General features: G+C 40.6%; 4 protein-coding genes and 1 non-coding gene across 7 annotated transcripts; 3 read left to right on the forward strand and 2 right to left on the reverse strand.

Moving 5' to 3' along the window:
- Positions 1-1,277: 1,277 nt before the first annotated feature.
- On the reverse strand, positions 1,278-3,830 carry LOC117775795 (coiled-coil domain-containing protein 122-like). The gene is made up of 6 exons (XM_034609241.1): positions 3,722-3,830; positions 3,272-3,369; positions 2,187-2,585; positions 1,965-2,081; positions 1,708-1,781; positions 1,278-1,476 (listed from the first exon to the last, which is right to left on the reverse strand). Exons 1-6 carry the CDS (start codon positions 3,747-3,749, stop codon positions 1,380-1,382), a joined length of 813 nt encoding a protein of 270 aa, XP_034465132.1. The 5' UTR covers positions 3,750-3,830; the 3' UTR covers positions 1,278-1,379.
- A 1,299-nt stretch (positions 3,831-5,129) lies between these two features.
- mtrf1 (mitochondrial translational release factor 1) lies at positions 5,130-8,394 on the forward strand. Its single transcript, XM_034614104.1, has 9 exons — positions 5,130-5,514; positions 6,191-6,288; positions 6,365-6,446; positions 6,547-6,654; positions 6,943-7,115; positions 7,212-7,329; positions 7,441-7,577; positions 7,652-7,750; positions 7,886-8,394. Exons 1-9 carry the CDS (start codon positions 5,130-5,132, stop codon positions 8,021-8,023), a joined length of 1,338 nt encoding a protein of 445 aa, XP_034469995.1. The 3' UTR covers positions 8,024-8,394.
- Positions 8,395-8,657: 263 nt separating this feature from the next.
- Positions 8,658-12,379, reverse strand: wbp4 (WW domain binding protein 4). Its single transcript, XM_034614117.1, has 10 exons — positions 12,226-12,379; positions 11,984-12,056; positions 11,828-11,890; positions 10,736-10,862; positions 10,464-10,652; positions 10,313-10,380; positions 10,127-10,202; positions 9,795-10,003; positions 9,454-9,701; positions 8,658-9,321 (listed from the first exon to the last, which is right to left on the reverse strand). Coding segments are annotated over exons 1-10 (1,260 nt in total). The 5' UTR covers positions 12,228-12,379; the 3' UTR covers positions 8,658-9,116.
- Positions 12,380-12,668: 289 nt separating this feature from the next.
- On the forward strand, positions 12,669-12,740 carry trnae-uuc. The gene has a single exon. It is a non-coding gene; the product is annotated as a tRNA-Glu (tRNA).
- A 661-nt stretch (positions 12,741-13,401) lies between these two features.
- Positions 13,402-23,722, forward strand: gk (glycerol kinase). Of its 3 annotated transcripts, XM_034614020.1 has the most exons (22): positions 13,402-13,586; positions 14,906-14,979; positions 15,065-15,171; positions 15,272-15,349; positions 15,463-15,542; positions 16,131-16,268; positions 16,352-16,461; positions 16,801-16,867; positions 17,061-17,078; positions 19,091-19,126; positions 19,220-19,287; positions 19,362-19,404; positions 19,479-19,559; positions 19,654-19,732; positions 19,830-19,926; positions 20,030-20,114; positions 20,622-20,742; positions 21,662-21,805; positions 21,931-21,963; positions 21,994-22,017; positions 22,277-22,363; positions 22,934-23,542. In XM_034614020.1, exons 1-22 carry the CDS (start codon positions 13,494-13,496, stop codon positions 22,942-22,944), a joined length of 1,674 nt encoding a protein of 557 aa, XP_034469911.1. In that variant the 5' UTR covers positions 13,402-13,493; the 3' UTR covers positions 22,945-23,542. The 3 variants fall into 3 exon arrangements, with proteins under 3 accessions (XP_034469911.1, XP_034469895.1, XP_034469902.1); XM_034614004.1 differs by having other exon boundaries at positions 13,403-13,586; positions 21,931-22,017; positions 22,934-23,722; XM_034614011.1 differs by lacking the exon at positions 17,061-17,078 and having other exon boundaries at positions 13,403-13,586; positions 21,931-22,017.
- Positions 23,723-24,315: the final 593 nt, after the last annotated feature.

Here is a 24,315-nt window from a genome sequence, read left to right on the forward strand (position 1 = left end):
TGCTGCAGGGAAAGACACATCCACACTGGCTGGATATTCTCCAATTGCACACCTTTAAGAAAATACCCCACCTAACAACAGTTTGTGGTGGAGACAGGGAATAAACACAGTCCTAAGTTGTAGGTAATTAATCATGTGGTCTTCTCACCCCCACACATTGCAATACACATTCTGATTGTAAATTAAAGCTATGATTACTTAACAGTGTACTGCTCGACGTTTGCACAAATATTTCACAGAATAATTGTTTTCAAATATGAAATAGTTGCCGGTATTTGTCTTAAAACGATTAGTTTTGTTATAGAGTGGTTTAGTAGTCACACGTGGCAGATTTAAGATAAAAATAAAAACTGCACAAATACACAAAAAGGATTCTGTGGTCAAAACATTGCTAGGTTTGTGTAGAACAGAAGAAACTACTGTTTTCTTTATCTTTCCAATTTGCTATAGTTTTATCTCCAGTTCATCAAAATCTACATTTGTACATTTGTGTATATTTCTACAGATTATCCAGGGCTTGGAAAATGCATTTCCATGGTTGCTGTTGCTTTTATATCACTGTTCTAATAATACAAAGAGACATATAGTCTGAAAGAACAGGATTCACACGGTAAAACAAATGTGAAAATCAAGCAAATGTACTCAATTTCACATGTTGTTGCTTTTCTCAGAAGCTGACGAGACACATTTTTATGAGGGGTAATTGTCTGAAAAGCCATTTTCATTGTTTAATTAGTTTTGAGCGATGGCTGAAGTAGCACAGTCACGCCCTTGTTAGTCGACAGCGGGACTGTCATCTCGCAGACCATCAAGCGACCCGGTGAAGCGGACGCTCGGAACAGCGTGTACCAAAACAACACCATTGCATCGACAGTTAGAGTTTGGACACTTGGCTTTTGTTCTGTTGTGGACACATGCACACACACTGGACAAGCCGATACGCTGTCACCACTGACCTAAAACCCCATCTCACACCCTGCTTATGTTATCCCAAATTGTTTCCAGACCAGTTCCTATAAATTAAAACACTCCTGCGTACTGTCCTGCTATTGAAGGGGATTTAATAATGTGCCAACAGGCCAACATTTTAACACTTGTACAGTTTTCCAACTTGTGCGTTGATAGGAACATATTCAGCTTGAACCTTTATGTTATTATCTGGTATCAAACTGCCAGTCTATAGCAGAATAGGTGAGGGTATTGTGATGAAGTTAAACAGACAAAGGTATTTAGTTGACACTGCTGACCCCTGCTGTTCAAAATTTGCAACAATTTTTAATCAGAAACTGAATATGAATAACAATGGGAAATATTGGATCTGATAAGAAGACAATTATAAAAACCTAGCGTAAACCATATTCAAATTAGACAAGCTGACACTACAGTTTACTGGCCACGCTGCCCTGTGATGACTCCCGCTGCTTCTTGAGCTCAGCCAGCTGCCTCTCCATGTGGTAGATATCTTCACACATTTGCCTAAAGAAAAGCAGATGTAGCTTTTTAAACGTGGGAACATTACAGCTGCAATTCTGTGAAATAAACAACTAAATATGTTCTGTATCTTTAGCGCTGTGTTTATCACCAAGAGCAGAAGAATTGTCATTTTGCTGTTTGCATCTCCATAAATAAACGTACTTAAGCATTTCACTGCTGCATAAAAATAGGTTGTTGTCATCACTGGTGTTGTGTTTTTGTGTTAATTTTTACCTGTGGGCAGCCTGGGCCCTGCTCAGTTGGCAGTGGAGGCGCTTGACGATGGCTTCGTAACGCCTGTTCTGGATCTGAGGCAGTGGAGACACAAACAAAGACTGAGGAGTTTTCATTTGAGGCTAAAACAAGAACACAAACTATGACCTTGGGCTTAAATCCTATTCACTTTATTCATTCTTTGCGTTCTAAAATTAGATGTGAAAAGGGGCTGCACTTGATATTTTTAGTTTTTTGACAAATTCTCTTTGCCACACCTCTATGTCTTTCTTCATCTGGGTGTGAGTCTCAAACTCTTTCTGCAGTCGCTCTCTCTGCTTAGCTATGATTCGCCTCATCAAAGAGACCTCGCCCTTCAGAGCCTTAGTCTCTCGCTGCAGAAAAGCAAAGGACAAAAAAATATATATATAATAGTTACGAATACAGTAGTTTACTGTGGGAGATTTCTGTGGATATAAACAAATGAAAGTCTTCTCCACCTTTGCCAGATGTGCTGTGTTTCCATTTGAGCTCTCCAGATCTTCCCTCAGCTCCTCTTTCTTCAGTGTCAACATCCTGACCAGCGCTCTCTTCTCCTCCAGCTCTTTAAAGGCCTCCGTCTGGCTCGCCACACGCAAAACAGCGGCTGCGTGACCCTCCATCTTTTGTCGGTAGGTGTCGAACCCTGCCAGCGCCGTGCAAGCGTTCTCTTCCTGCTCACATATGCGAATGTGGAGTTGTGTGTTTTCCTTGTTGATGGACACACAACGATCCTGCAGGACTTTTGTCTGCCGCTGCAGGTGCTCCACGTTGCCCTCCAGCACCAGGGTGTCCCTCACTCTAGATCTCAGCTCCTGCTCTGCCATCTCAGCCTTCTTCTGAACATCTGAAAGAGTAGCCTGGAGAGGAAGGCGTTGTTTTGTTAAAGCAGCGATTACATAACTAAACTATCGTGAGACAATCAGGATATACCAAGGTATGGCGACCTCTGCCCTTGACCCTCAACAAGAGAAAAATACCCTATTAACAGGGGGAAAAAACATACAGTATTTACAACATTGATTAGAAGAAACAGTTTGTATTAATGAGAGTGAGGAAAACTACCAACAAAACCACTCGTCGAAACTTTAGAGACAGCGCCGTGCGAGGCATCCCTCTCCCATTAGGGACAGAAGGGAAATAGATGCTGGACAAAATAACAATATTCAGGAGAAAAGTCATAAATGGAGAGATGTGTCAACGTTTTAAGTAAAGTCTGCAAAAAGCCTGACAGATGAAAGGAGCAGTAATAATACGGTGACTTTTCACAATTCCTTGTGTATATATTGTGCTTTGTACCTATTCAATTCCAGTGTGTATTTCACTATTCCCTCTTTGCCGCTGTAACACAGTAAATCTCCCTATTGTAAATCACTGTCTTATCTAAATTTCTGTTTATTCTTTATCATTCATTTGACCATGTATTTCTACCTTTACTGCAACACCTACACCTACCACGAACACTTACTGTCAACGCGCACACAGTGTTGTGTAGAGGCTAATGTAGCTTGTGATGTGTGTATTGAATGGAAGGATGCATGTGAACCTGCAGGGAGCTGAGGGTTTTCTGTTTCTCCTTCAGAGCCTCGGCCTGTGTGAAGCTGTGCTGACTGACGTCCTCCACAGCCTTGGTCAGTGAAAAGCCTGAGAGACGGTCCACAAAAACAAACACCAGCTGACTGTGGCTTTACAAGATACATGTAAAATAAATAGGAAGCCATTAAGAAAGCTCTGGTTAGCTAGTAGCGTTTACAGGTGTCATTTCCTCATGTTATAATGTGAAACATGTTTAATTTAACCTATGGCTGATAAGGTTATAACCACAGGAAGTACTTTTAGAGCTAAGTTGCTATGATATTAGCTTATAATTAGCTCACAATGTTGACATTAGTGGCATATTTGTAATAGCTAAACCGTTCATAGTTGTTAAACAGTAAAAGTATTTATTAACTTTTTTGTCAGTTAGTATATTTAAATAGTTTAAAAATCATCTTACCGTCTTCACTGACTCTAAAATCGGTCATTTTGACACTTGTTAGCTTAAGTTAGCTGTTAGCTGTCAGCTGGCTAATGATGAAACTCTGACGTAGCCAGTAATTGGACAGATGCTTTAAAAAAAAGTTAAAAAAAACTTTATTCAACATTGAATTGCGTACAAAAAAGTAACATAATACATTGGTATAAATGCATTACTATTAATGTAATAATACATTGTCAAGATAAAATTATAATTATAAAATAAACATGTTTTAAATTATAAATAATAATAAAAATATAATATTTAAACAAACAGATGGGCAATTAATTCAATTTGTATAGAATTTATTTTGATCATATAAGTCATATAGGTGCATTTCTTTTGTATAACAGAGCCACAGTGATAATAGTAATACAGGTTTACAATTAATCTGAAGACAATTAATCTATACAGTAACGTAAATCATTATTAAAAAGTTAAAAGTAAAAAATGTATTAATTAATAAATAACGCTGTGGCTAAACATAAATCTAACTGGCTATAGTCCATCCTCGAAAGTTAGTGGATATTTGTTTAAACATTTACTTTAAAGTGTTGTTCTATATATAGCCAATATGGATGGAATAAAATGACATGTCTGTTGGAAATATTAATGTGGTTCAATAATAAAACTTAATATAAAAAATTTTTGATATGGCACACTAATTAACAAGAACATTTTACATTGGCACTTATTGTCAAAAAGGTTGCCGACCCCTGGGTTAGAGTAACCCATTTTGTGTTATGTGTGATTGTGTTTTTTAATTATTTATAGATGATTTATAGTTGCTTGTACAGTCTCCTTGGTTATCTGTCTATAATGAAATATAATTTATAATAAGGGTGTAATAATACTTTTTTTCATATTTATTAGTGAGATATATGTAATCAAGTGTGAAATATTTTTTATTAAAAGGTCAAATTTATGAAATTAAATCAAAAACACAAAAACTCAAAGTAACAAACTGAAAATGAAATCAAAAACTGAAAACACGTGACGTGTCACTGTGTTGCCTCCTGACGACGTTTCGACCCTCTTGGTTCTTCTTCAGGTCTTATTAGGAACGTAAAAAAGATAAATATTTCTATCTGAGCTGTGAGGTCCTTCCACTACAACGTACAGAGCCACAATTGATTTCTTGTTTGTACATCTTTATATAAAATACAAAATTGTATTTTCCGTCTATCACTTGACTGCTCCTACTGAGCCATTTCAGCCCAGTAGGTGGCGGTACAGGAACTATAATATGATTTCCCCGCCGCCATTAAACTAAGAAGAAGAAAGACATCCGGTTCCTCTTCCTGGTAGCTAACGGTGCAATGAAAACACAGAAACAACACGTGTAATCTGTTTCTCTTTTCCCCCGTCGCTCTGTAAATGTTGTGCAATGCTCGTCGGCCGCTGGTTTGGACTGTGCAGTCGTGTAGTTCACTGTAGTAGCGTCAGAGGACGATGGAGGACACAGGCAGGAGGACACGTGAAGAAGTACGCTAACATCACAGTGGAGCCTCAGTGGAGGACACAGGGATCAAGGCGTCTGTGTCACAGCGATGTGGGGGACATGTACGAGCAGCAGTGTGTCCGGAGGTACCTGCAGCAGCTGGTGCACGAGCACGGACAGCTCAGTGACAAGCTGCAGCAGGTTTACCTGAACGAGTCGGACAGAAAGGAGCTGATGAAGAGACACTCTGAGCTGCTGCCTCTGGCCAATATACATGGGAGGATCGAACAAGCCCTGAAAGACCTCGAGGAGGTTCGTTCACTGCTGCAGGGTGAGTGCTCTTTACTTATTGATGTCACTAATAAATGACAGAATAAAAACAAACACAAAAGTGATTATTTTCGTGTTTTGCTGTCATATGGGCAAACTTCTATCAAGATCAAACTTTTCTAATCAGTTCATTTCGATACATTTCATGATAAATGTCACATTAGTATTTATATTTACATTATAATGGATTTGATTTTGTTTAAAAGTTCTTTGCACAAGGCATATTGCTGTAAGAGATATTGATTTGTATCCCAGCCCTACACGTCCTATAACTGTGCAATGGATGTCCTAAACATTCTTAGAATCTCTGAATAGATAGAATTAGACAACAATTTTATTCTGAAAACAGATTTGCTTGCACAGCTAGTACATATGATGCCCCAGACTTATAGTAGATGTTGTTTACTAAATGCCATAATTAATGTCACCAGGCCACATGAGCAAGCAAAACTTTCTCCAGATCCCGCATAAGCACATTTGTTTGTTTTTACTTCCATGTTCCTTGCAGGCCTCCGTAACCCCTAAGTAATCATTTTGTATTGACACAGGAAACAATGTTTTAGATTTTACAATTATTAGTCAGTCTTACGTCAAGCAAATGTCCTTGTTCTTGTAGAGATGAATTAATAGTATCAAAATGTCTTAAAATGCACACATCATGTTGTGTTTTCCTCCAGGGTCGGCCAGTACCAAAGATGAAGATGAGCAACTGATGCAGATGCTAAAAGAGGAGGAAGAACAAATCTCCAGCAAGATTTTGGCCTTAAGAGAAGATGTAAGAACCCAAAGGCAGGATGATGAACCGCATGTTGAAGATTCTGTGTTAACGAGTGAACCCTCTTTCTTTCCAGTTGATTAAAGCTCTCGTGCCCACTGACCCTCTGGACTCCAGTAATGTCCTGCTGGAGGTCGTATCAGGACGAACAACAGGAGGTGTGTAGATGCAGATCGTTTGGACTCCCAGTTTGTGATTGATTCACTGCTGGCACTTGCCTGCATTAACAATATGCTCTCTCTCTTTCTGTGATTTCAGGTGACATCTGTCAACAGTTCACCAAAGAAATGTTTGACATGTACCAGGGTTTTGCGTTTTATAAGAACTGGGACTTTGAGGTTTACAACTACACATCTGCTGACTATGGTAATTCCTATTCGTGTCTGTATTTCAGTTTCATTCATCCTCTTCCTTTGGTCTTGTCCAGAGAGTCACGTCTGTTGTTTCTTGTCTGATTTAATGTGTTTTTATGGAAAATCTAAATAGACAATTTGGATAAATGTACAGATTTAAAGTTGAGGTTTTTTCCAGCAGTCTTTATTAAACATTATTAATGTTTATTAGTCACACCAATGGTGCTTTGCTGTAGAAGTCACAATGTCTGAAGAGGGCCATGACAGAAAAGGTCTAACGTTGGTTGACTTTGTGTCTCAGGTGGTTTGCACCATGCTGCTGTGAGAATAGCCGGGGACAATGTGTACAGACATCTGAAGCATGAAGGAGGAACACACCGGGTGCAAAGGATCCCTGAGGTCGGCCTCTCCTCCAGGATGCAGCGTATCCACACGGGAACCATGACTGTCATCATCCTGCCTCAGCCAGTGGAGGTTTGCTTTATCGATTCCTCTTTACCACCTGCTTTCTCATCAGCCTGTATCAAATATAAAAGTATTTCTTTCTTTTTGTGTGCTTTCTGTGCATAGTTTGACGTCCACATTGATCCGAAGGATCTTCGCATCGACACATTCCGAGCTCGAGGTGCCGGGGGTCAGAGTGTCAACACAACAGACAGCGCAGTGCGCATCGTTCATCTCCCCACAGGTAAAACAACGCAGACATGTTCTCAACCCACTTCAGGGGCTTAGGTTTTTAAAACATCAAGATTCAGTTCTGCTTTCATGTCTCATAAATCCTCGGTCACCCTCCCAACAGGCATCACCGCCGAATGTCAGCAGACTCGCTCCCAGCTGAAAAACAGAGACATCGCCATTCGTGTGCTGAGGGCCCGGCTCTACCAGGGCATGATGGGTAAAGAGGATAAGCAGAGGCACACGGCACGAAAGCAGCAGGTGAGTGAGCAGATAAATAAATGTATTACGCACATAGTTTTGCAGCGACTTCATGCTCATGTTCCTGACATCAGGTGGGCACACGTTCTCAGTCGGAGAGGATTCGCACCTACAACTTCAGCCAGGACCGTGTCACAGACCACCGGACTGGATATGTTACCCGAGAGATTAAGGTTAGATTTTAAGGGAGTGTCAGTGCGTCTCCAAATTCTGCTTAAACCATAAGGAATCGTTTAACAGTTGAATCCGTTTTTAAAAACTCAAACTCTTAGTTAAAATCATTGTTGCGGGTTCTGTTCCGTGTGCAGGAGTTCATGAGAGGAGGGGAGGCTCTTGACGATCTGATCTCGGATGTACGTGAACACACGGAGAGGGAGGCTCTCCTGGAGGTGGTAGAGAGCAGCAGCAGTTTGCCACAACCAGAATCGGGAAAATCTGCAGACTGACACTCGACTTCCGGTCAAGTGGACTGAATGGACAGTATTTTAGTTTTGAGGATGATTTCGGACTACGCTGAAATGTTTTATTGTAATATTACTATTTATGCTTGTACAAAAGTGAAATTGCAAAGAATGTAGCTTAAGAGGATGATCATAATTTGGAGGTATTTATTTTTGTAATAAAATATTAAATTATGTATTTTGTGTCAAGGTAATTCCCTAAATGATGAGTCATATTTATGTATTGATTATATATTTTAAACAAAGGGAAGTGAATGATTTTAAGTAGTGCCTTTAAGATGTGTTACTCGCTGCTGTAAGTTAAAAATTTACGTAAAATGTTTTTAGAATATAAATGTAAATTCTAAAGAAAAGTATATCACAATGACAGTGTTTAACATTCAGTTGTCCAGGTCATAATCAGTCAGCACCATGATCGCAACTTCTTAGTAAAGTTCAGTGAAACTGTGTAAAACCACCTATCAGCTTTATATCACACACACACACACACACAAATTGCATGTCACACCCTGCATGTGTGTGCCAGCTGAGCAGCAACCTCCAGCACATTTCCCCTCGTCATCTGACCTCTTTTTATGTAAATAAATGTTTTATTAGTCATTTATCAATCACGAATTAGTGAAATTAACTATGATCATTTATTTAGAACAGATTTTTCAACCTTATAAAATATGACACTCATTCACTTTAACTAACAAGTACTGCAATGTTTCCACTCGCCTTTTCATAACTTACACAGGTAAAAAAATACTGATAGAAAAAAAGTTATTGAATTGGATACAGCCGCATTTTTCAAACAGGAAGAAAACATTTTCACGTGAATAAACTCATCACACCTGGATGTCTGCTATACTGTTCAAATGAGACCAAACCAACCTGAAAACTGAAAGTGTTGCACAGGTTTCAGAATTTTCGCATTTAACCTTTTTTTTTCAGGCCAATCTTTCACCCCCAAAAAATGATTTCTGACCACTTCACAGATCAAAATGGTCCACCCAAAAGTTCCTAGAAAGATTTTTTTGTTTTTATTGTGTAAAAGTCTAATTCTGCTGTCAAAGTTCTGACGTCTGAAGTTCTGTCAGTCGTCGTCGTCGTCTCTCGGTCGGAGGCTCCTGGATTTTCCGTTCTGCGTCTTGTTTTTCCTGAACGAAGCAGGTCCGCCTTCGTCTCCAAGGGAGGTGATGATGCGTTCTCCGAACCTGGGTTTGGGCTCCGGCGGCAGTTCGGCCGGAGCGCAGGCGGCGCTCCCCTCCACCTGGGGCAACTGTAAGTCAATGCTGGCGCTGGAGGGTAAAGAAAGAAAATGGGTTAAAGTGTTTTCACAAGCTGCTGTAATCCATTAGGGGATCCATCTCAATCGGTATCTTTATCAACCATTCATACCAAATTTAAACTGGTTCACACTCTATACTTACTATGGATCCTCCTCTTCCTGGATCTCTTCCCAGACTCCATATGGATTGGCCTTCTTTGGCTTTCTGGCTTGCCTTACCACGACCTCTTTCTTCTTCTCTTCCTCTTTCTTCTCCTCGGGTTCAGCTGTTGTGCTTTGGACCTCTTCCTCTTTTTTCATCTCTTCGGCATCTTCTTTTGGAGCATCATCACTGGCTTTATCTTCTTTGTCCTCCTCCATGTCCGAGGGCCTGTCCTCAGCTTTCCGTTTCTAAAGACAAACATAAAAGATTTTGTTTTGATATAATCTTTACCGACAGAAGTTAAATTCTTTTCACCAATCCTCTACCAGGACTCTTCTCACCCTGAAGCTGATCTTTGGGACATTGGACAGCTGACTGGCTTGTTCAGAGACCCCCGCCTCCTTAGATGCCTGGGCCTCATTGGAGCTCTTTTCTGCTGAAAGTGGCTCGCGTTGAGGGGTTGAAGGCTCCTGCCGATTCTGTTCTTTGCTGGATCCAGACCCAGATGCCTCAGAGGAAGGAAAGTCTGCCGGTTTCTCCCAGCTGGACTCTGAGAGGTGAGAAAGACAAAGCAGATGATTTATCAGACAGAATCTCTGACCAGATAAAGGAGCAAAGATGTGGATTAAATACCAATTAAAATAAAGTGTGAATGCATAGAAACATATTCTACCTCCAGTCCCTGAGTTGTAGTAGTATGTATAACCATCGGGGCTGACAGCTTCCATCCAAGGACAGCTTGAAGAGCTCTGAAAACAAACACAATATTAATGTATAAATACGTGTTATGAACAGAGCAGTATAATAAAGTGCAGATTAGAAAAAAAATGTCATAAAATATCACATTTTTGTTATTAACCTGAATCTGGCCACGGTGTGCAGAGGCTGGACGTTGTCCGAAATCTTGTGGTTTTTCCCATCGAGATTCTGTAGTTAAAACACAAAGACAACATAGTAAAACAAGCACAGTTTGAATTTGAAATGTTGTTGAAGAATAGTAGTTTCCTCACCTCCGGTTACTGAGTTGTAATAGTATGTGTGTCCATCTTCTGACCGCCCTTCAGCCCAAACCTGTGTTTCTCTTTGCTTTGCGGATTTCTTGTTTGACTTCAGTTCTTTCTTATACTGTTTTTTGGTCTGGCATATGACCACAGGTTTTGGTCGAGGAGTTGTTGGGGCTTCGACCAGCGGACCTAATCCTAACACAACAAAATTTTACGTAAACAAAAAAAAAGGTTCCTCCTACACAGTTACACACTATTTCACAACAAGTGTCAGTTACCTGCTGCCTCCCTTTCCATCCTCTTAAGATCTTCCTCGTACGCCTTCATCGCAGCCTCCTCCATCGCTGCAAAGTCTTTAGACATACGTGCCTCCTGCTTGGCCTTGTCCATGCTCTTCTTTTTAATCTGCAGATAGGAAAGATAGGAAGATATGAGCGACAGCGACAAGCGTCCAATCAGAGGAGAGCCTGGACCTTATCTCCCCTGCCAGTCCCGAGAGCAGTGCCAAGACGGGCGAGTTTTTTGTGCCTGTTAATATATCCAAACCCCACATGTGAGAATACAGAACGTTTCTGTTTGTGTTTTATGACACTGTAAATCCGAGATGCAATAATTACCTAATTAGCTGACTGAATAAATAGAAACAGAAACTAAATCATAATTTTTTCACGAGATGTCATATATTTGCTGTTTCTGCATCATTTGCTGTTTTTTCTTGGACAGACATGATGGAAAACGGAATACATCGGTGACGTCGCCATTTTCTGGATGAAGTAATAACGGCAGTTTTCACAATTGACAAGCAAAATAAGATAAATAGATAACCAGACAAATCAGTGATTCAAATAATCATTACTTGAAGCGTCAATGTAAATCTATTGCTATTGATAAGACAGGTTGATCAGAACTAGACTCGTGCAAATGGAAGATATTTACAGTTATAGAAGTCAAATCTCAATACATATAAAAACACTTTCGTTTCAGTAGTAGATTAAAGTACTTTTTCACAATCAGCCTTTTCCCATCGAGCAGCACGTAGAAGTAAAGAAACTCTTTCAACTTATTCTCCAATTTTGTAAAACAATGGTTACTGAATCACCTGGAATAGTCTTGTTATTACCCTTCTTTGTCTTCTTTTAATTGTCTGATTTGTACTAACTGTTGTATATTGTGGATTCTGCCTCAACTGTTTCACATCAACCTGCCCGGGACTAACTCTGGTACATTCATATGCACCATTGTGCTCATATTCATTAATGTAAACTGTCCCTTTTACATATATACAAGTATCTACCCCTGGAAGATGGAGTATTTAATCCCCACTTAAATACACACAGAAAAAAAAGTCAAAGAAAACAAATTGTGAATACCTCTGAAATTTTGGCAGCCACATTTTCTTTGTGATTCTTCCCTCGTTCGTGGAACTCGACGCTCTGCAGATCCAGACAAACGTGGGAAGACATTAGCATGACATGTTGTTAAATGGTCCATTTGACCATAACCTCATGAAGTCTCAGCCGACTCACCGGCTTGTTGTCTGCAATCCAGCACTTGCAGTACTGACAGAACTTCCTCGGCTGGGACTTCCAGTAGTCCGCCCTGAAAACACACAAATTAGCAGTTGGCAAACACATGAATGAGTTAGATTAGCTTTAGCATGGGCAGCTAACGTGGCTATATTGTCAGAAATCCTGCCCAGGACGGAAACCCTCACTGGTCCTGCTCCGTGTCAAGTAGCTCAAAACCGCCAGTGTGTGAACGCACTTACATTTGAGTTCAGCTTTGGTCGATTGAAGCGGGACGAGGAAGTTAAAGCGAAACAAATACAAAGAAACAACAGTTCCCCCACATTTCAGGAATGACAACACCGGCCGTCGGTGATGACGTCATCGGCCGTCGCCAGAAAAAGACGATGCTTGCGCCTCCAGGCTGAAATCCAACATTTGAAAAACAATGAATCGTGAGACGCAGAGAGAGTTTAGCACGTGTTCGGAATAAGAATCTGTACGAGGTTTATTGTTGAGACGTGGATCAGAAGTAGTAGCAGGATTGTGTTGATTAGAAGGCACACCAGTTTGTATTGACTCTTTAATGCCTCCTGGCGGAGTGTCCTTGAAATGCAAAGTAGAAACAAAACCATAATCATAACCGTAACATATACCAACTGAAACCACCTATAATAATCAACGCACTTGCATTCTGTGCTACGTGTCCCATATGGTCTAGCGGTTAGGATTCCTGGTTTTCACCCAGGCGGCCCGGGTTCGACTCCCGGTATGGGAACTACTCTTTTATATTGTGGTTTAACATTATATTGCACAGACTAGATAGATTACACTTTAATCAACACATTCAAATTTACTATTATTTTTTTTCCCACCAAATTGAAGTCATTATTAACGTTTGTTCTCGCTGTGTCTGCCTGTAAACAATGATACACAAATAAACAAACTTTATTATAGACAGTCCACATGCAAAGTCAAGATACAGTATAGAAACAGAAATAAAGTAAATTGTCACATATAAATTACATATCTCAAGAAAATGTATCAGAATAAATAATATACAATGAATGAAAAAAATAACAAAGAAGAAATAATAAAAGAGTTCAAATCCATATAAACACTTTAAATGTGCAAACTGAATTATTATTATTTTTTAGATGGCTTTGATGGGTGTTATGTTTTCAGACAGGTTTAATGTCTTTATTAAATAACATTTAAAACAAATGTACATATATATATATATATATCAAATTAATGATTCAAAAGTAATCCTGTTGTTGTCACTGATGTAATCATGGGAACAAAAGACACGATTTATATGTTAAAAACAAAGCCAGAGAAAATGATGAACCTCTTTCCGTAGTTCAAACCTGTAAAACCCAAACAGAGCAAATATTTGTCCTCTGCTGCGTCTGCGTCATCACCCGTTGCCGACTGTGAAGCATGACGCTTAAACACCGCGACTCGCCGCCCGACTTTGGCGTGAGGTTGATGCCCTGTCCCCGGCGGTGATCGCTCTCCTCTGCCACACATGAACGGAGCCATGGCCGCGTCCTCGCACCGGATCACGCTCGGGCCGCTGGTCGCCGCCATCGACCAGGGAACCAGCTCCACTCGCTTTCTCGTAAGAGAAACTCTGCTCCCGGTGCTAGCGGTGCTGTGCTACATTACGAGTCTGGCTGTTTATGATGGTGTAGCTGTGTTCTGTTTATTACATTCATCCAACATGTCATGTGTGTTGGCTCTACTGCAATAATAAAACACATTTGTGACTTGAAAAGCTTTTAAAACCAACATTTTAAAATCGTTTTTAAAGAAAACAGCAGTTGAGAGGAGCATTAAAATGTCTTAACAAGAAAAGCTGCGAAACAAACCAAGGGATGAGATGGAAATGCCTTTGATTGACATGCAATATAATAATAATTTATAGTGAAGTTGCAAGCTGACATTTAAAGACCAAATAAGTAATCAAACTTAATTATTTGCCATTTTGTCTAAGAATCTAATGATCAATCACAAGCACCAAGGCTATTTTTATGGATCTTTGATTGTGCAGTTCTTGAAATAGAAATTTGCTGTGTTTCAATGGGGTAACGTTTTATTTAGCCATCTCTTTAATCCTTTCTGTGAAGGTGTTTGTCAGTATTTTTTTGGAGACATTTTATTCCCAGCCAACGCTGAAGGTCTTTTGTTATTGCAGTAGATGTCTTTTCTGGGTGTGGACGATGGTCGGGAGCCAAGAATTTGCATGAGTCATCTCAGGACTGTCTGGAGTTAATTGTCTCTAAATAGTACTTGTGCTGATGTGTACAAAACGTTAGTACAGTCCCACATTGTTGCCTGAGTCTGACCTGTTCTTCCTGCAGAACAATAAGAGAACATGCAAATAAAACAAGGTGTCTTCAAGTTAATACTTGACAATTTGTTAAAATGGAAATCTCATACATTATTTTATTGCCTCTGGCGACTGGGGAGACTAATACTCTGGGAATTTTGTCACACACACATGCGCACACTTGTTTCATGCATTGTCTCTCATTGCCTTCTCATAGCCACAATAATCTGGTTTGGCAGGACAAAGTGACTGCTTCAGTGTAGAATGCCAATTTAAAGTATAAATGAACATTATTAAATTCCTAGGTTTTGAGGCAGAACCACTTTTAAACGGTGGGTGTAGGCACCTGAGCAGACCTCTCCCGGCAGGAGCCTGATAGGGGGAGTTGGTAATGGGGGGTGATTCATCTCGCCTGGTCTGGCTCCATTAGATCAGGTGGCACTCAGCTGGTCTGTCTCCTCCATGGGTTGTCAGTTGAAGTCTGCCTTTAAATCACCTTTTCTTGTTTGTTTTTTTAGTATGGGGTCTTCTCTACTTTGTCCTATCTTGACCCCAGTTGTATTTCGTCATGTGTGTTTGGCTGAATCAGCTTTCTTTCTCTCGTTCAGGTGTTCAACTCCAAAACAGCCGAGCTCCTCAGCCATCACCAGGTGGAAATCAAACAGAGCTTCCCCAAAGAAGGGTACGTGAACAGTTTGCTGCATGATCCGTTTGCAGCAATGCACGTGCAATCAAGAAATGGATTTGATTTTTTACATTTTTTTCAGATGGGTGGAGGAGGACCCCAAAGAAATCCTGAATTCGGTGTACGAGTGCATGGAGAGGACGTGCGAGAAACTCACCCAGCTCAACATCGACATCTCAAACATTAAAGGTTCGATGCCACTCGCTCTCTTTGATGTGCACTTGCTCCAAGTTCAGTGGATTTTTAAAGAGGTGTTCAAGATCTGAAGACTGTGCTTGAATGTGTGCAGCTATTGGAGTGACCAACCAAAGGGAGACCACGGTGGTGTGGGACAAGGAGACAGGGGAGCCCCTCTACAATGCAATCGGTAACACTAAGTTTTGTTTCCGTCACAGATTTGACATTCTGTGATTCTAAAACCGGGGGTTGGATTTCCGTGTTTTTCGCTTTCTATGAAATAACTGCAGTGTTTTTGTTCAGTTTGGTTGGACCTGCGCACTCAATCAACTGTTGAACGTCTAATTAACAAAACCCCCGGAAGGAACAAGAACCATTTGAAGGTGAGCTCCTCCTCTCGAGTTGGTTTTTCTATTTTCCCTCATGTGTTTTCCTCTGAAAGGTTCAACGTGCAGTTTCACAAAGCTCATATCTCCACTGACTTATTCACTCTTTTTCTTTGGCCATCTTTATAATTTAATTAAGCCCCTTTCAGTTTAACTAATTGAACTCTGCAATATAAATCATCTGCCAGTCAATTCTTGAACTGTCTGATGTCGGTAAAATTCAACCTAAGCTATAAGGTTATGCAAGTAAATGAACTGTAAGATGTGGTAAAAGTGCTGAATTTAAGAAAATACCAAAAACTTGACACGTGGGGAGAATTAGTTGAATAAAAACATTAACAAAATATTTCTTTATTTTCTTAGTTTTTGAGATATGATCACCTTTCTCTGCCCAGCACAGCATACAACATCTGCAGCAAAAAATAATTGATTTGTGGTTTTTATTTTCAATCTATTTCATGGAAACAATCTCGCACTGGAAGCTCAGGCCCGCCCGTGGGACGTCAGTTCCAGAGGGTCAAATTCCAACAGACTTGATAACGGTGTTGGCAGCAGCAACAATATAATCATGGTTTCACCCTGCAGCATAAAACCGGGCTCCCCATCAGCACTTACTTCAGCGCGGTGAAGCTCCGCTGGCTGATGGACAACGTGGACGAGGTCCGCGATGCAGTCGTGTCTCACCGCGCCATGTTCGGCACCGTCGACTCCTGGCTCATCTGGGTAAGAGGGCACCGACCACAGCTGTCGTCCAGATGCTGGTGACACTTTGTTTGAGCCTGACCTGTGTGATTGGCGTCCTGCAGTGTCTGACAGGCGGCAAGTCGGGCGGAGTCCACTGCACAGATGTGACCAACGCCAGTAGAACCATGCTGTTTAACATTCACACTCTGGAATGGGACCCAGAACTTTGCAAGTAAGAAAGCTGTGTCATTGCTCCCACAAGTATTACTGAGATGATTATGTTTATACTTAGAAATTCAAGCCATATTCATTTGTACATTTGAGGATTTTTGAAAATGGAATACAAATGTTGGGATCTCCAGTTCTCCTCCCCCCTTTTCCTCTTGTTACCCTTTCTGACTCTCCCCCTTTCTGTGAGTGTGTGGTTGCCATGTCTGCTCCATCCTGCAATCATGACCCACCGGCTGCTGACACCATAATTAAGCCCCAGCTCTCCCTGTATTTATCGAATAGTCTGTATTAGCTTTAAACTTGATGACTGTCACATTGCTCTTCCTCTATATCCCATCAGATATTTTGGTATCCCCATGGAGATCTTGCCCAGAGTGAGGAGTTCATCAGAAATATATGGTCTCATGGTAAGTGCGCATTAATCTGTTTATCTCTGAGTCTTCCACTTGAAATTTCTCCGCAGTGAGTGTTTATATTAACTTGTAATCCTTCCACGATTTCACTGCTGTCTATTGCGAGTGATTTGAAGGTTGATTGAAAAAGTCTTTTAGGCATTTCTTCTGTGTGTGTGTGCCATTGTCTCTCCTTTCTCGCCGGTAGAAAATATGTTCTAGCCGGGTAAGTAATTCTCACCCTCACTCTTTCACCTCATCATGCAGAATATAACCTGTCCTACTTCTCCGTGGCCAAAGCAAATTTCCCAAATCCATATGGATATTAGTTTCTGAATTAATATAGCCTCATAACTGCTTATAGCTGATACTGATTGCTCTCTTTTTCTGGCAAATCACGTGCTCATCAGTAAAAACAAATGTGATGGGCATGTAGAAAAGTTACCATGCTGTGAACCTGAAGCACAACACTAACTGCGGCATCAGTAGTTTTGCTAATATATTGGTATTAACATTCCTAAGGTGTAGTTTTTCAAACCCTCCTGTCAAAATTGAATGTCTGCTTGATAATTTGAAGTTTAAAGGTAACTCTAAAATAGAATAAAAAAAAAAAGTAAAATGTCTTCATGTCAGCTCTCTTTGGAAAACAAACAGATACTGGTGTCTGTGAAAGGCTCATATCGGCCGATATATTGATAACTCTTTAACGTGGTCCATTTGGTATTGTAATCTATTGGCGGCGTAAGACGTTTGATGCAAACAAACCTTCCAATGGTGGAATTGTCGTTTTTCTTTGTCATCTTCATCAAATGTTAATGTCCAATATAAAGTCTTAAGCAGGACAGAGTTGGTAAAACGGCAATTATCAGACGGTGTACGTTTGGTTTCTGGGCAGACGCAGTAAAGTTAAACACATGGAAGTGCTTGAGCCCTGAGTTGTGTCTGCAGGCCCAAACATCTGTTCTGCTCTAACTGCTGGATGTTTAAATACAGGCTCACATGATCATAACCATGAATCGTCTGTTGCAGGCGCTACTGGACACAAAATGTACCAGCCTCTGTTTGATTTTGGACCCATCACATACACATGCAGTGCATCTGGAACGTTTTCAGACCCTTTCAAGTTTTCCACATTTAGTTGTTTCAGACTCATCTTAGAATTTATTCAATTCATTCTTTTCCTCATAAATCTACACACAGTGACAAAGCAAAAAACAAGCTTTTGGAGTGTTTTGTACATTTATTAAAATTAAAGAGTAATATTTAATTTACATTCAGACCCTTCAATAAGTACTTGGTTAAAGCACCTTTGGCAGCAATGACAGCCTCAAGGAGGACTCCAATCAAGATGTAGAAGCATCAGAGTTCAGTTGCAAGTGTCATAACAAACGGTCTGGATACTTGTGTAAATGGGATTTCAGTCTTATTTTTAATAAATTTACAATAAACTCAAATAAAGAGTTTTAGCTTTGTCATTGTGGAGTATTGTGTGTAGATCTATGAGGGGGGAAAGGGTGACTAGAATCCATTTTAAGATGAGTCTGAAACATAGCAAAATGTGGAAAACTTGAAAGGGTCTGAAAACGTTCTGGATGCACTGTATATACCCTGTTGGAAATGTAGTTGATGGCCCCTGTCCCCCTCATTGCTTCCGTTCTGTGGCATGTTACTCAGATGGTCCCCCCCCCCCCCCCCTCTGCAGCGTCCCATTCCCGTCTCCCAAATCTCTTCACCCTTTGGCACAGTTGTATTTACCCGACTCTTGTCCTGCGCCATCAAAATGACGGCCTCACGTAGGAGTGAAGACATTTTCTTATAAACAGGCTCTGACATTCCCTCGTTTTCCCTCAGTTTCCACGGTTACAATACGCTGCATGTGCACATGTTGTGGTGGAATTGGTTTAGTTTTGTTATTTGGCTTCTTGTAGTCAAATAATGAGCTTTGTGGTGTTAGGGCAAAACTGTTAATAGTGAGTAAACCTGATGGAATTTGTATGTTTTTTTTTGTGAACACTATTGATTTCTTAATCGATCAACATATTTCCTCCTGAATTAGACCCAGGTCTCTAATTTAATGTATTATAATTCTGTTCCCAACAGACTGAATTCATTTCAAATTTAAAATAAATTGTATGTTAACATTTTTCTATTTAATCATAGTGCTCGTAAACATTTCAAATGCTCTTTTAATGTTATTAAACCAGGAAACACACTCAAACAAATCTTTTCCTCTGACAGAAATCTGGAGCTCTCTCAGGTATTCCCATTTCAGGGGTGAGTTTATTTATTTATTTATTTTTTTTGTCCTTACACATAATCTGCTCTTAAATAGTGTTTGTAACCTGATGCATTTGTCTTGAAACGCAGTGTCTCGGGGATCAGTCGGCAGCCCTGGTCGGACAGATGTGTTTTCAGGACGGGCAAGCGAAAAACACGTAAGGTTCCCTTTGTGGCAAAAGTTGTCCTTTGTTAGAAATTCAACCCTAATCCAATCTTTCATATGTTCCAGGTATGGAACTGGCTGCTTTCTGCTGCGAAACACTGGAACCAAGGTACATTACTTCAGATTAGAGTTTTAAAACCCTGCACACATTGCACGCAGTGACACTTCTCTGCGTTTTTGCAGCCTGTGATGTCTGACCACGGACTTCTGACCACTGTGGCATACAAGCTTGGCCGGGACACACCTGCCTGTTATGCACTGGAGGTACAGTGTCCAGTGTCAGCTTGACACAAATGTGGATTTTATCATGTCAATTTTTTGTATTCATTTAAGTTTCCCTGCTTCATCCTCTTGTCAGGGCTCTGTGGCCATTGCGGGAGCTGTGGTTCGTTGGCTGCAGGACAATCTCGGAATCATCGAGTCATCTGAAGAACTTGGTAGGAGCGACATCTTCAGGACTGTGGTGTCATTTAATGTAGATAATTAGCCGTTATTTGTAGTCGGTGATATTTTCCTGTCTTGGTTCTTCTGCAGAGAAGCTGGCTGCGTCAGTCGGTACATCCTACGGTTGCTACTTTGTTCCTGCGTTTTCGGGTCTTTACGCACCTTACTGGGAGCCCAGCGCAAGAGGGTAAGGGCGAGACGTTCCGTGGTGGTGCTGCGAACTTGTCTCCAGTTACTCACACAGCCTGCTGAAGTAAATCTTGCTGTGTCATTAAATCCCCGTGTCACAGGATCATCTGTGGGTTGACTCAGTTTACGAATAAGAGCCACCTCGCGTTTTCTGCACTGGAAGCCGTCTGTTTCCAGACACGAGAGGTAAGCGCTCCCCGAAAGACACAAGACGTGTTTAATTTCACATAATTGCAATAAATGACCAATTTCTTGTGTCATCATCAGTTAAAAAAAACCTTTAATTTGTACAGTTTTGACACTTCATTGTATTCTGAATGAGGCGCGCATTTTTAGCTTACACTGTTTTGTCCTTATTAGCAGAGTTAAATACATAGGCCAAGTAAAAGGGACAAAACCAAGTGCTGCATCAGCATAGGATGAAGGGGTTTATTTGTATGATGTTATATTGTGTCCTTTTATTTTCCCCCTATTATTTCCAAATGGACTGACCATATGTGAGGCCAGCTGTATGAGTTAAAATGCTGTTTTGTTTGCAGTATTCATGACCTCTTTTTTTTTTAGCTCAGTTCTCAAATTAATTAGCATAATTTTGGGGTGTAACAAATCCCGTCCCTTGAAAAGTAATCCTGTTCTCGTTTGACCTTTAACTGCTTGGTACCTGACATTGAGACAAATGGTATTTGTTTGCAGATACTTGACGCCATGAATCAGGACAGCGGCATCCCACTAACTCAGCTCCAGGTGGACGGAGGAATGACGTCCAACAGGCTGCTAATGCAGCTGCAGGCGGACATTCTCTGTATCCCCGTTGGTAAGGTTTCCTTTTATCTGCTCCTTGATTCTCACCTGAGCCACAAATGGTTCCAGTCCACCCACTGAGGAGGATCTTCTGATGTTTGTTGGAGAGACGACGCCAACGTCTTTTACTACTCAAACACAAGCCGTTGCTGGAAATGTGCATCCCAGAATAAATAAACTTATTTTAAACCTGAAGTCTTAAAATAACCATCTGTTTATCAGAGAGACTTTCTTCTTTGTGGTTTAACCTTGTGTGTATCATTAATAATAAAGTCAGGGAGAGGAGGCAACTGCTTTTTCAGCAATAAATGTTTTTATTGGTCAGGTAGAAGTTTAATGTCCTAGATGAATTGTGTGTAAATCTTCATCCTTTCTCTGAAGGGAATCTGCTTGTGCCAAGTGCATTTTCTCCACCCTTTATCATTTAAGGGCAACAGAGGGAGCTGAATCCAATCCTAGCTGATGTTGGGCGAGTACATCCTGGGCGGTTCCACCTACCAAGCGTCATGCCTAAATGGAAACGGCGCAGACATATTTTGCATAATAAACTGTTGCAATGATCAAACTGCTTCCTTGTCTGACAGGTCACCCTGATCCTGTGTTTATCTGATGGAACATCATGTGTTGTGTATTGCTGCGCACAAGCAAGTCAGACATGTTTATAAAATAGAGCTCTTGATCACTATAGCATCAAATTGTTATGACTGCGCTCTACTAATACATTCCAGTCAAGCACAAGTTTTATTTGTAAAGATTCCCAATTCTTGAAGTGCAAATATTTAGTCCAGTTTGTACAAAATGACCTCTAAATATGTCCAGACTAAAAATGAAAACTGTCCACATAAAGCATCAAAAGGCTGTGTAGTATTTCTGTACGGCAGTTATTGGATCTGTCATAACTGGCTAAGAAAATGTGTCTCGTTGTTTTTCAGTGAAGCCGTCCATGCCTGAGACCACGGCGCTCGGGGCAGCGATGGCAGCCGGAGCAGCGGAGGGCGTGAGCGTGTGGAGTCTGCGCCCCGAGGACCTGAGTGAAGTCACGTCAGAGAAGTTTGAGCCTCAGATCAACCCTGAAGGTACGATGAGTGAACACAACTGGGGGGGAAACACAAGAATACCAAAAAGATGAGATGATGGCATTGTACATATCGTCAGAAGCTGCTGCTGCGGGGGAAATAAAGTTAGTTTGTTTGCTTGGCAGAGAGCGAGTTACGGTACGCACGGTGGAAGAAGGCGGTTCAGAAGTCCATGAACTGGGAGACGACGGAGCCTGTTGGTAATGGAAACGGTAAGAAACACCACGAGATACCAGCGACATGAATTAAAATAAAAGATGTTCATTAGACGAGGTAATACCACTGTGGAGTGGTTACAACAAATTAAACTACCATGTGGAGTTTGTACAAAAATAAGCTCAGAAATCATACTGTATGGATGTTGTAATAAAAAAAAAAGTCCTACATGCACCCTCCTGTAAAAAATCAAAAGGCCTGACTTGATTTTCGTCTGTCTCTCCCTCATCGTGCCTTCGTTCGAACGACACAAAGGTGAATGCAGCATCTTCTGCAGCATCCCCCTGGGCTTTTTCATCATGGGCAGCATGTTGATGTTAGTCGGTGCCAAATACCTTGCAGGTCAGTTTCTGCTTCCATGTTTATGAAGCATAATGTTCTTACTTGCACTGTTGCACCGGTTCTGTCTCTTTGGTATCAATGAATTTGTCCTGGTCATGTATAAAGAATCCAACCATTCTGGGAGCGGGTGTTTTTGTAATAAGATCCCCCGAGGATTGATACTCGGCAACATAATTGTAAAGTACATGCATCTCTTCAAAAAAGACTTGAGTATAAAAAAGGCATCGCAAGGAGTCGGTTGAGGAGTGACCCTGCAATGTTAGAACAATGGACAAATTGACTGACTTTCTAAGGAATAGAGCAGGACACATAGGACTTTTAGGACCAATGATGGGTCGTGTTCTTAGCAGATTCAATTAGGCTAAAGAGAGAGTAGCCCCCCCCCCCCCCCCTGAAAGTAGTCTTTCTTTCATGTGAATGTTTTTTTCATGTTATTCATTAGATAGTCTTCCTAAAAAATAAAAGAAATCCTGTCTCGTACAACTGACTTATGTTGTTTGTTTTGAGCTTCGTAACGTCCACCTTTGTCTAAATTGAACTTTCCTGTGTTTATTTTAATTTCCACATTAGGCCACCACTAGGCTCAGAATTCTGGAGGCTTTGCAAGAAAGAGGGAAAGTGGAAACAAACGCTCTTCGTGCCGGACCAACACTTCCAACCTCCATTCCAGAGGGACAAATTAGAAATGACAAATGGGACTTTAGATCTGTTTCTTTATTTATTGTTTTTGCAGGAGTGTGCATGCAGTGTTTTTGTTTGTACAATATTGCTACGGAATGATTTGAGCTTATTTATGTATAAAGTGTACTGATAGTTCAAATTGTTGTAATCTTTCCAAACTGGTAGTCATTCACATTATCTCCCAGCTGTGATCTTGTGGGAGCTGTGTACATGTATATAATTTCTAACAGTTGGGATTTAACGAAAGGACTTGTGTTCACACTATGATTCCATCAATCAAATAAGGAATGTTTTGGGGAGTTTCCCAGGAGCCCAACAATCTGCAAACATCCTTAAAGGATGAAGGAAGTTAATTTATTTATTATGATGTCATCCCAGGTAGCTTGATTTGAGGTCACGATTGAAACTGGCAAAAGATATTGCCACTGAACTGTAAATATGCATCCACTCTTGATGAAGCAGGTTTATTGGAATAAGAGTTGACTTGATATTTTTAGTGTTACGAAACCATTGGAAGGTCTCACTTTATTCTGCCGTGCTGTACAGTCCAGGTTTGAAGAATTAACCTGGAAGTAGTAGAGAGTAAATTAATGTCTGTCTTTACTCTGTTGCCCAACATGTGTCATGTTTGACTAGTGTGTGGATTCCAAATGAAAATAAAAGCAGTGCTTCCAATTGAACGGGTTTATTTTTTAATTCAATGAGTACGACGGTAATTGGTGTAAAGGCTTATAGGGCACTTTTTGGATCTAAATGTGTTTTAAAATGACCACAGGCATGAAAGCAGTGTACAATCCTGTTCAGGTTCCAAATGTCCGGAAGATTAGCAAAGGGGAACTAGTGCGCGATGGGCGTTAGTCGGATGTGTGATTGTTTTACAATGAGGAAACTATTTTATTCGGAATGTAAGCTGGTAGTGTGGGAGAATAAGTTGCATCAAAAATGAATTTGTTTTTTGGTTATTACTTGTATTTCCCCAAAAAATATCCAAACTATACAATCAGATCTAAATGTCGCTAATATTGACATGTGTTTAAATTTTGTCCAAATATGTGTTAACCGTTTATTTACAAGAGAAAGATCAAATTACTTGTCATGGGCTGCATTTGGAGAAAAGGCAAGAACAACGAACCTTTTTTCTTTAAGGGGAAAACCCCAACAAGTAGGAAGCGTTGGGAAGGGAGTGGTTCATACCAACAGCAATGTCACGTTAAGTACAACACATCTGCGGGATAAGGAACCAGTTAGTCATCAAAAGTATTATAGATGTA

Source organism: Hippoglossus hippoglossus, chromosome 2 (genome assembly GCF_009819705.1).
Source record: "Hippoglossus hippoglossus isolate fHipHip1 chromosome 2, fHipHip1.pri, whole genome shotgun sequence".
In the NCBI taxonomy this organism is placed as follows: Eukaryota; Metazoa; Chordata; class Actinopteri; order Pleuronectiformes; family Pleuronectidae; genus Hippoglossus; species Hippoglossus hippoglossus.

Coding starts and splice junctions, on each gene's coding strand:
- LOC117775795 (XM_034609241.1), bottom strand. CDS start 3,749: ATGACCGATTTTAGAGTCAGTGAAGACG. Junction 1,782..1,964: donor AGATGAAGAAAGACATAGAG/GTGTGGCAAAGA, acceptor CCACTGCCTCAG/ATCCAGAACAGGCGTTACGA. Junction 1,477..1,707: donor AGGGCCCAGGCTGCCCACAG/GTAAAAATTAAC, acceptor GCTTTTCTTTAG/GCAAATGTGTGAAGATATCT.
- mtrf1 (XM_034614104.1), top strand. CDS start 5,130: ATGCTCGTCGGCCGCTGGTTTGGACTGTGCAGTCGTGTAGTTCACTGT. Junction 5,515..6,190: donor GGTTCGTTCACTGCTGCAGG/GTGAGTGCTCTT, acceptor GTTTTCCTCCAG/GGTCGGCCAGTACCAAAGAT. Junction 7,330..7,440: donor CATCGTTCATCTCCCCACAG/GTAAAACAACGC, acceptor CCCTCCCAACAG/GCATCACCGCCGAATGTCAG.
- wbp4 (XM_034614117.1), bottom strand. Junction 10,653..10,735: donor GATGGAAAGGGAGGCAGCAG/GTAACTGACACT, acceptor TTGTTGTGTTAG/GATTAGGTCCGCTGGTCGAA. Junction 9,322..9,453: donor CAGGAAGAGGAGGATCCATA/GTAAGTATAGAG, acceptor TTTACCCTCCAG/CGCCAGCATTGACTTACAGT.
- gk (XM_034614004.1), top strand. CDS start 13,494: ATGAACGGAGCCATGGCCGCGTCCTCGCACCGGATCACGCTCGGGCCG. Junction 15,172..15,271: donor CGACATCTCAAACATTAAAG/GTTCGATGCCAC, acceptor GAATGTGTGCAG/CTATTGGAGTGACCAACCAA. Junction 16,462..16,800: donor TGGGACCCAGAACTTTGCAA/GTAAGAAAGCTG, acceptor ATATCCCATCAG/ATATTTTGGTATCCCCATGG.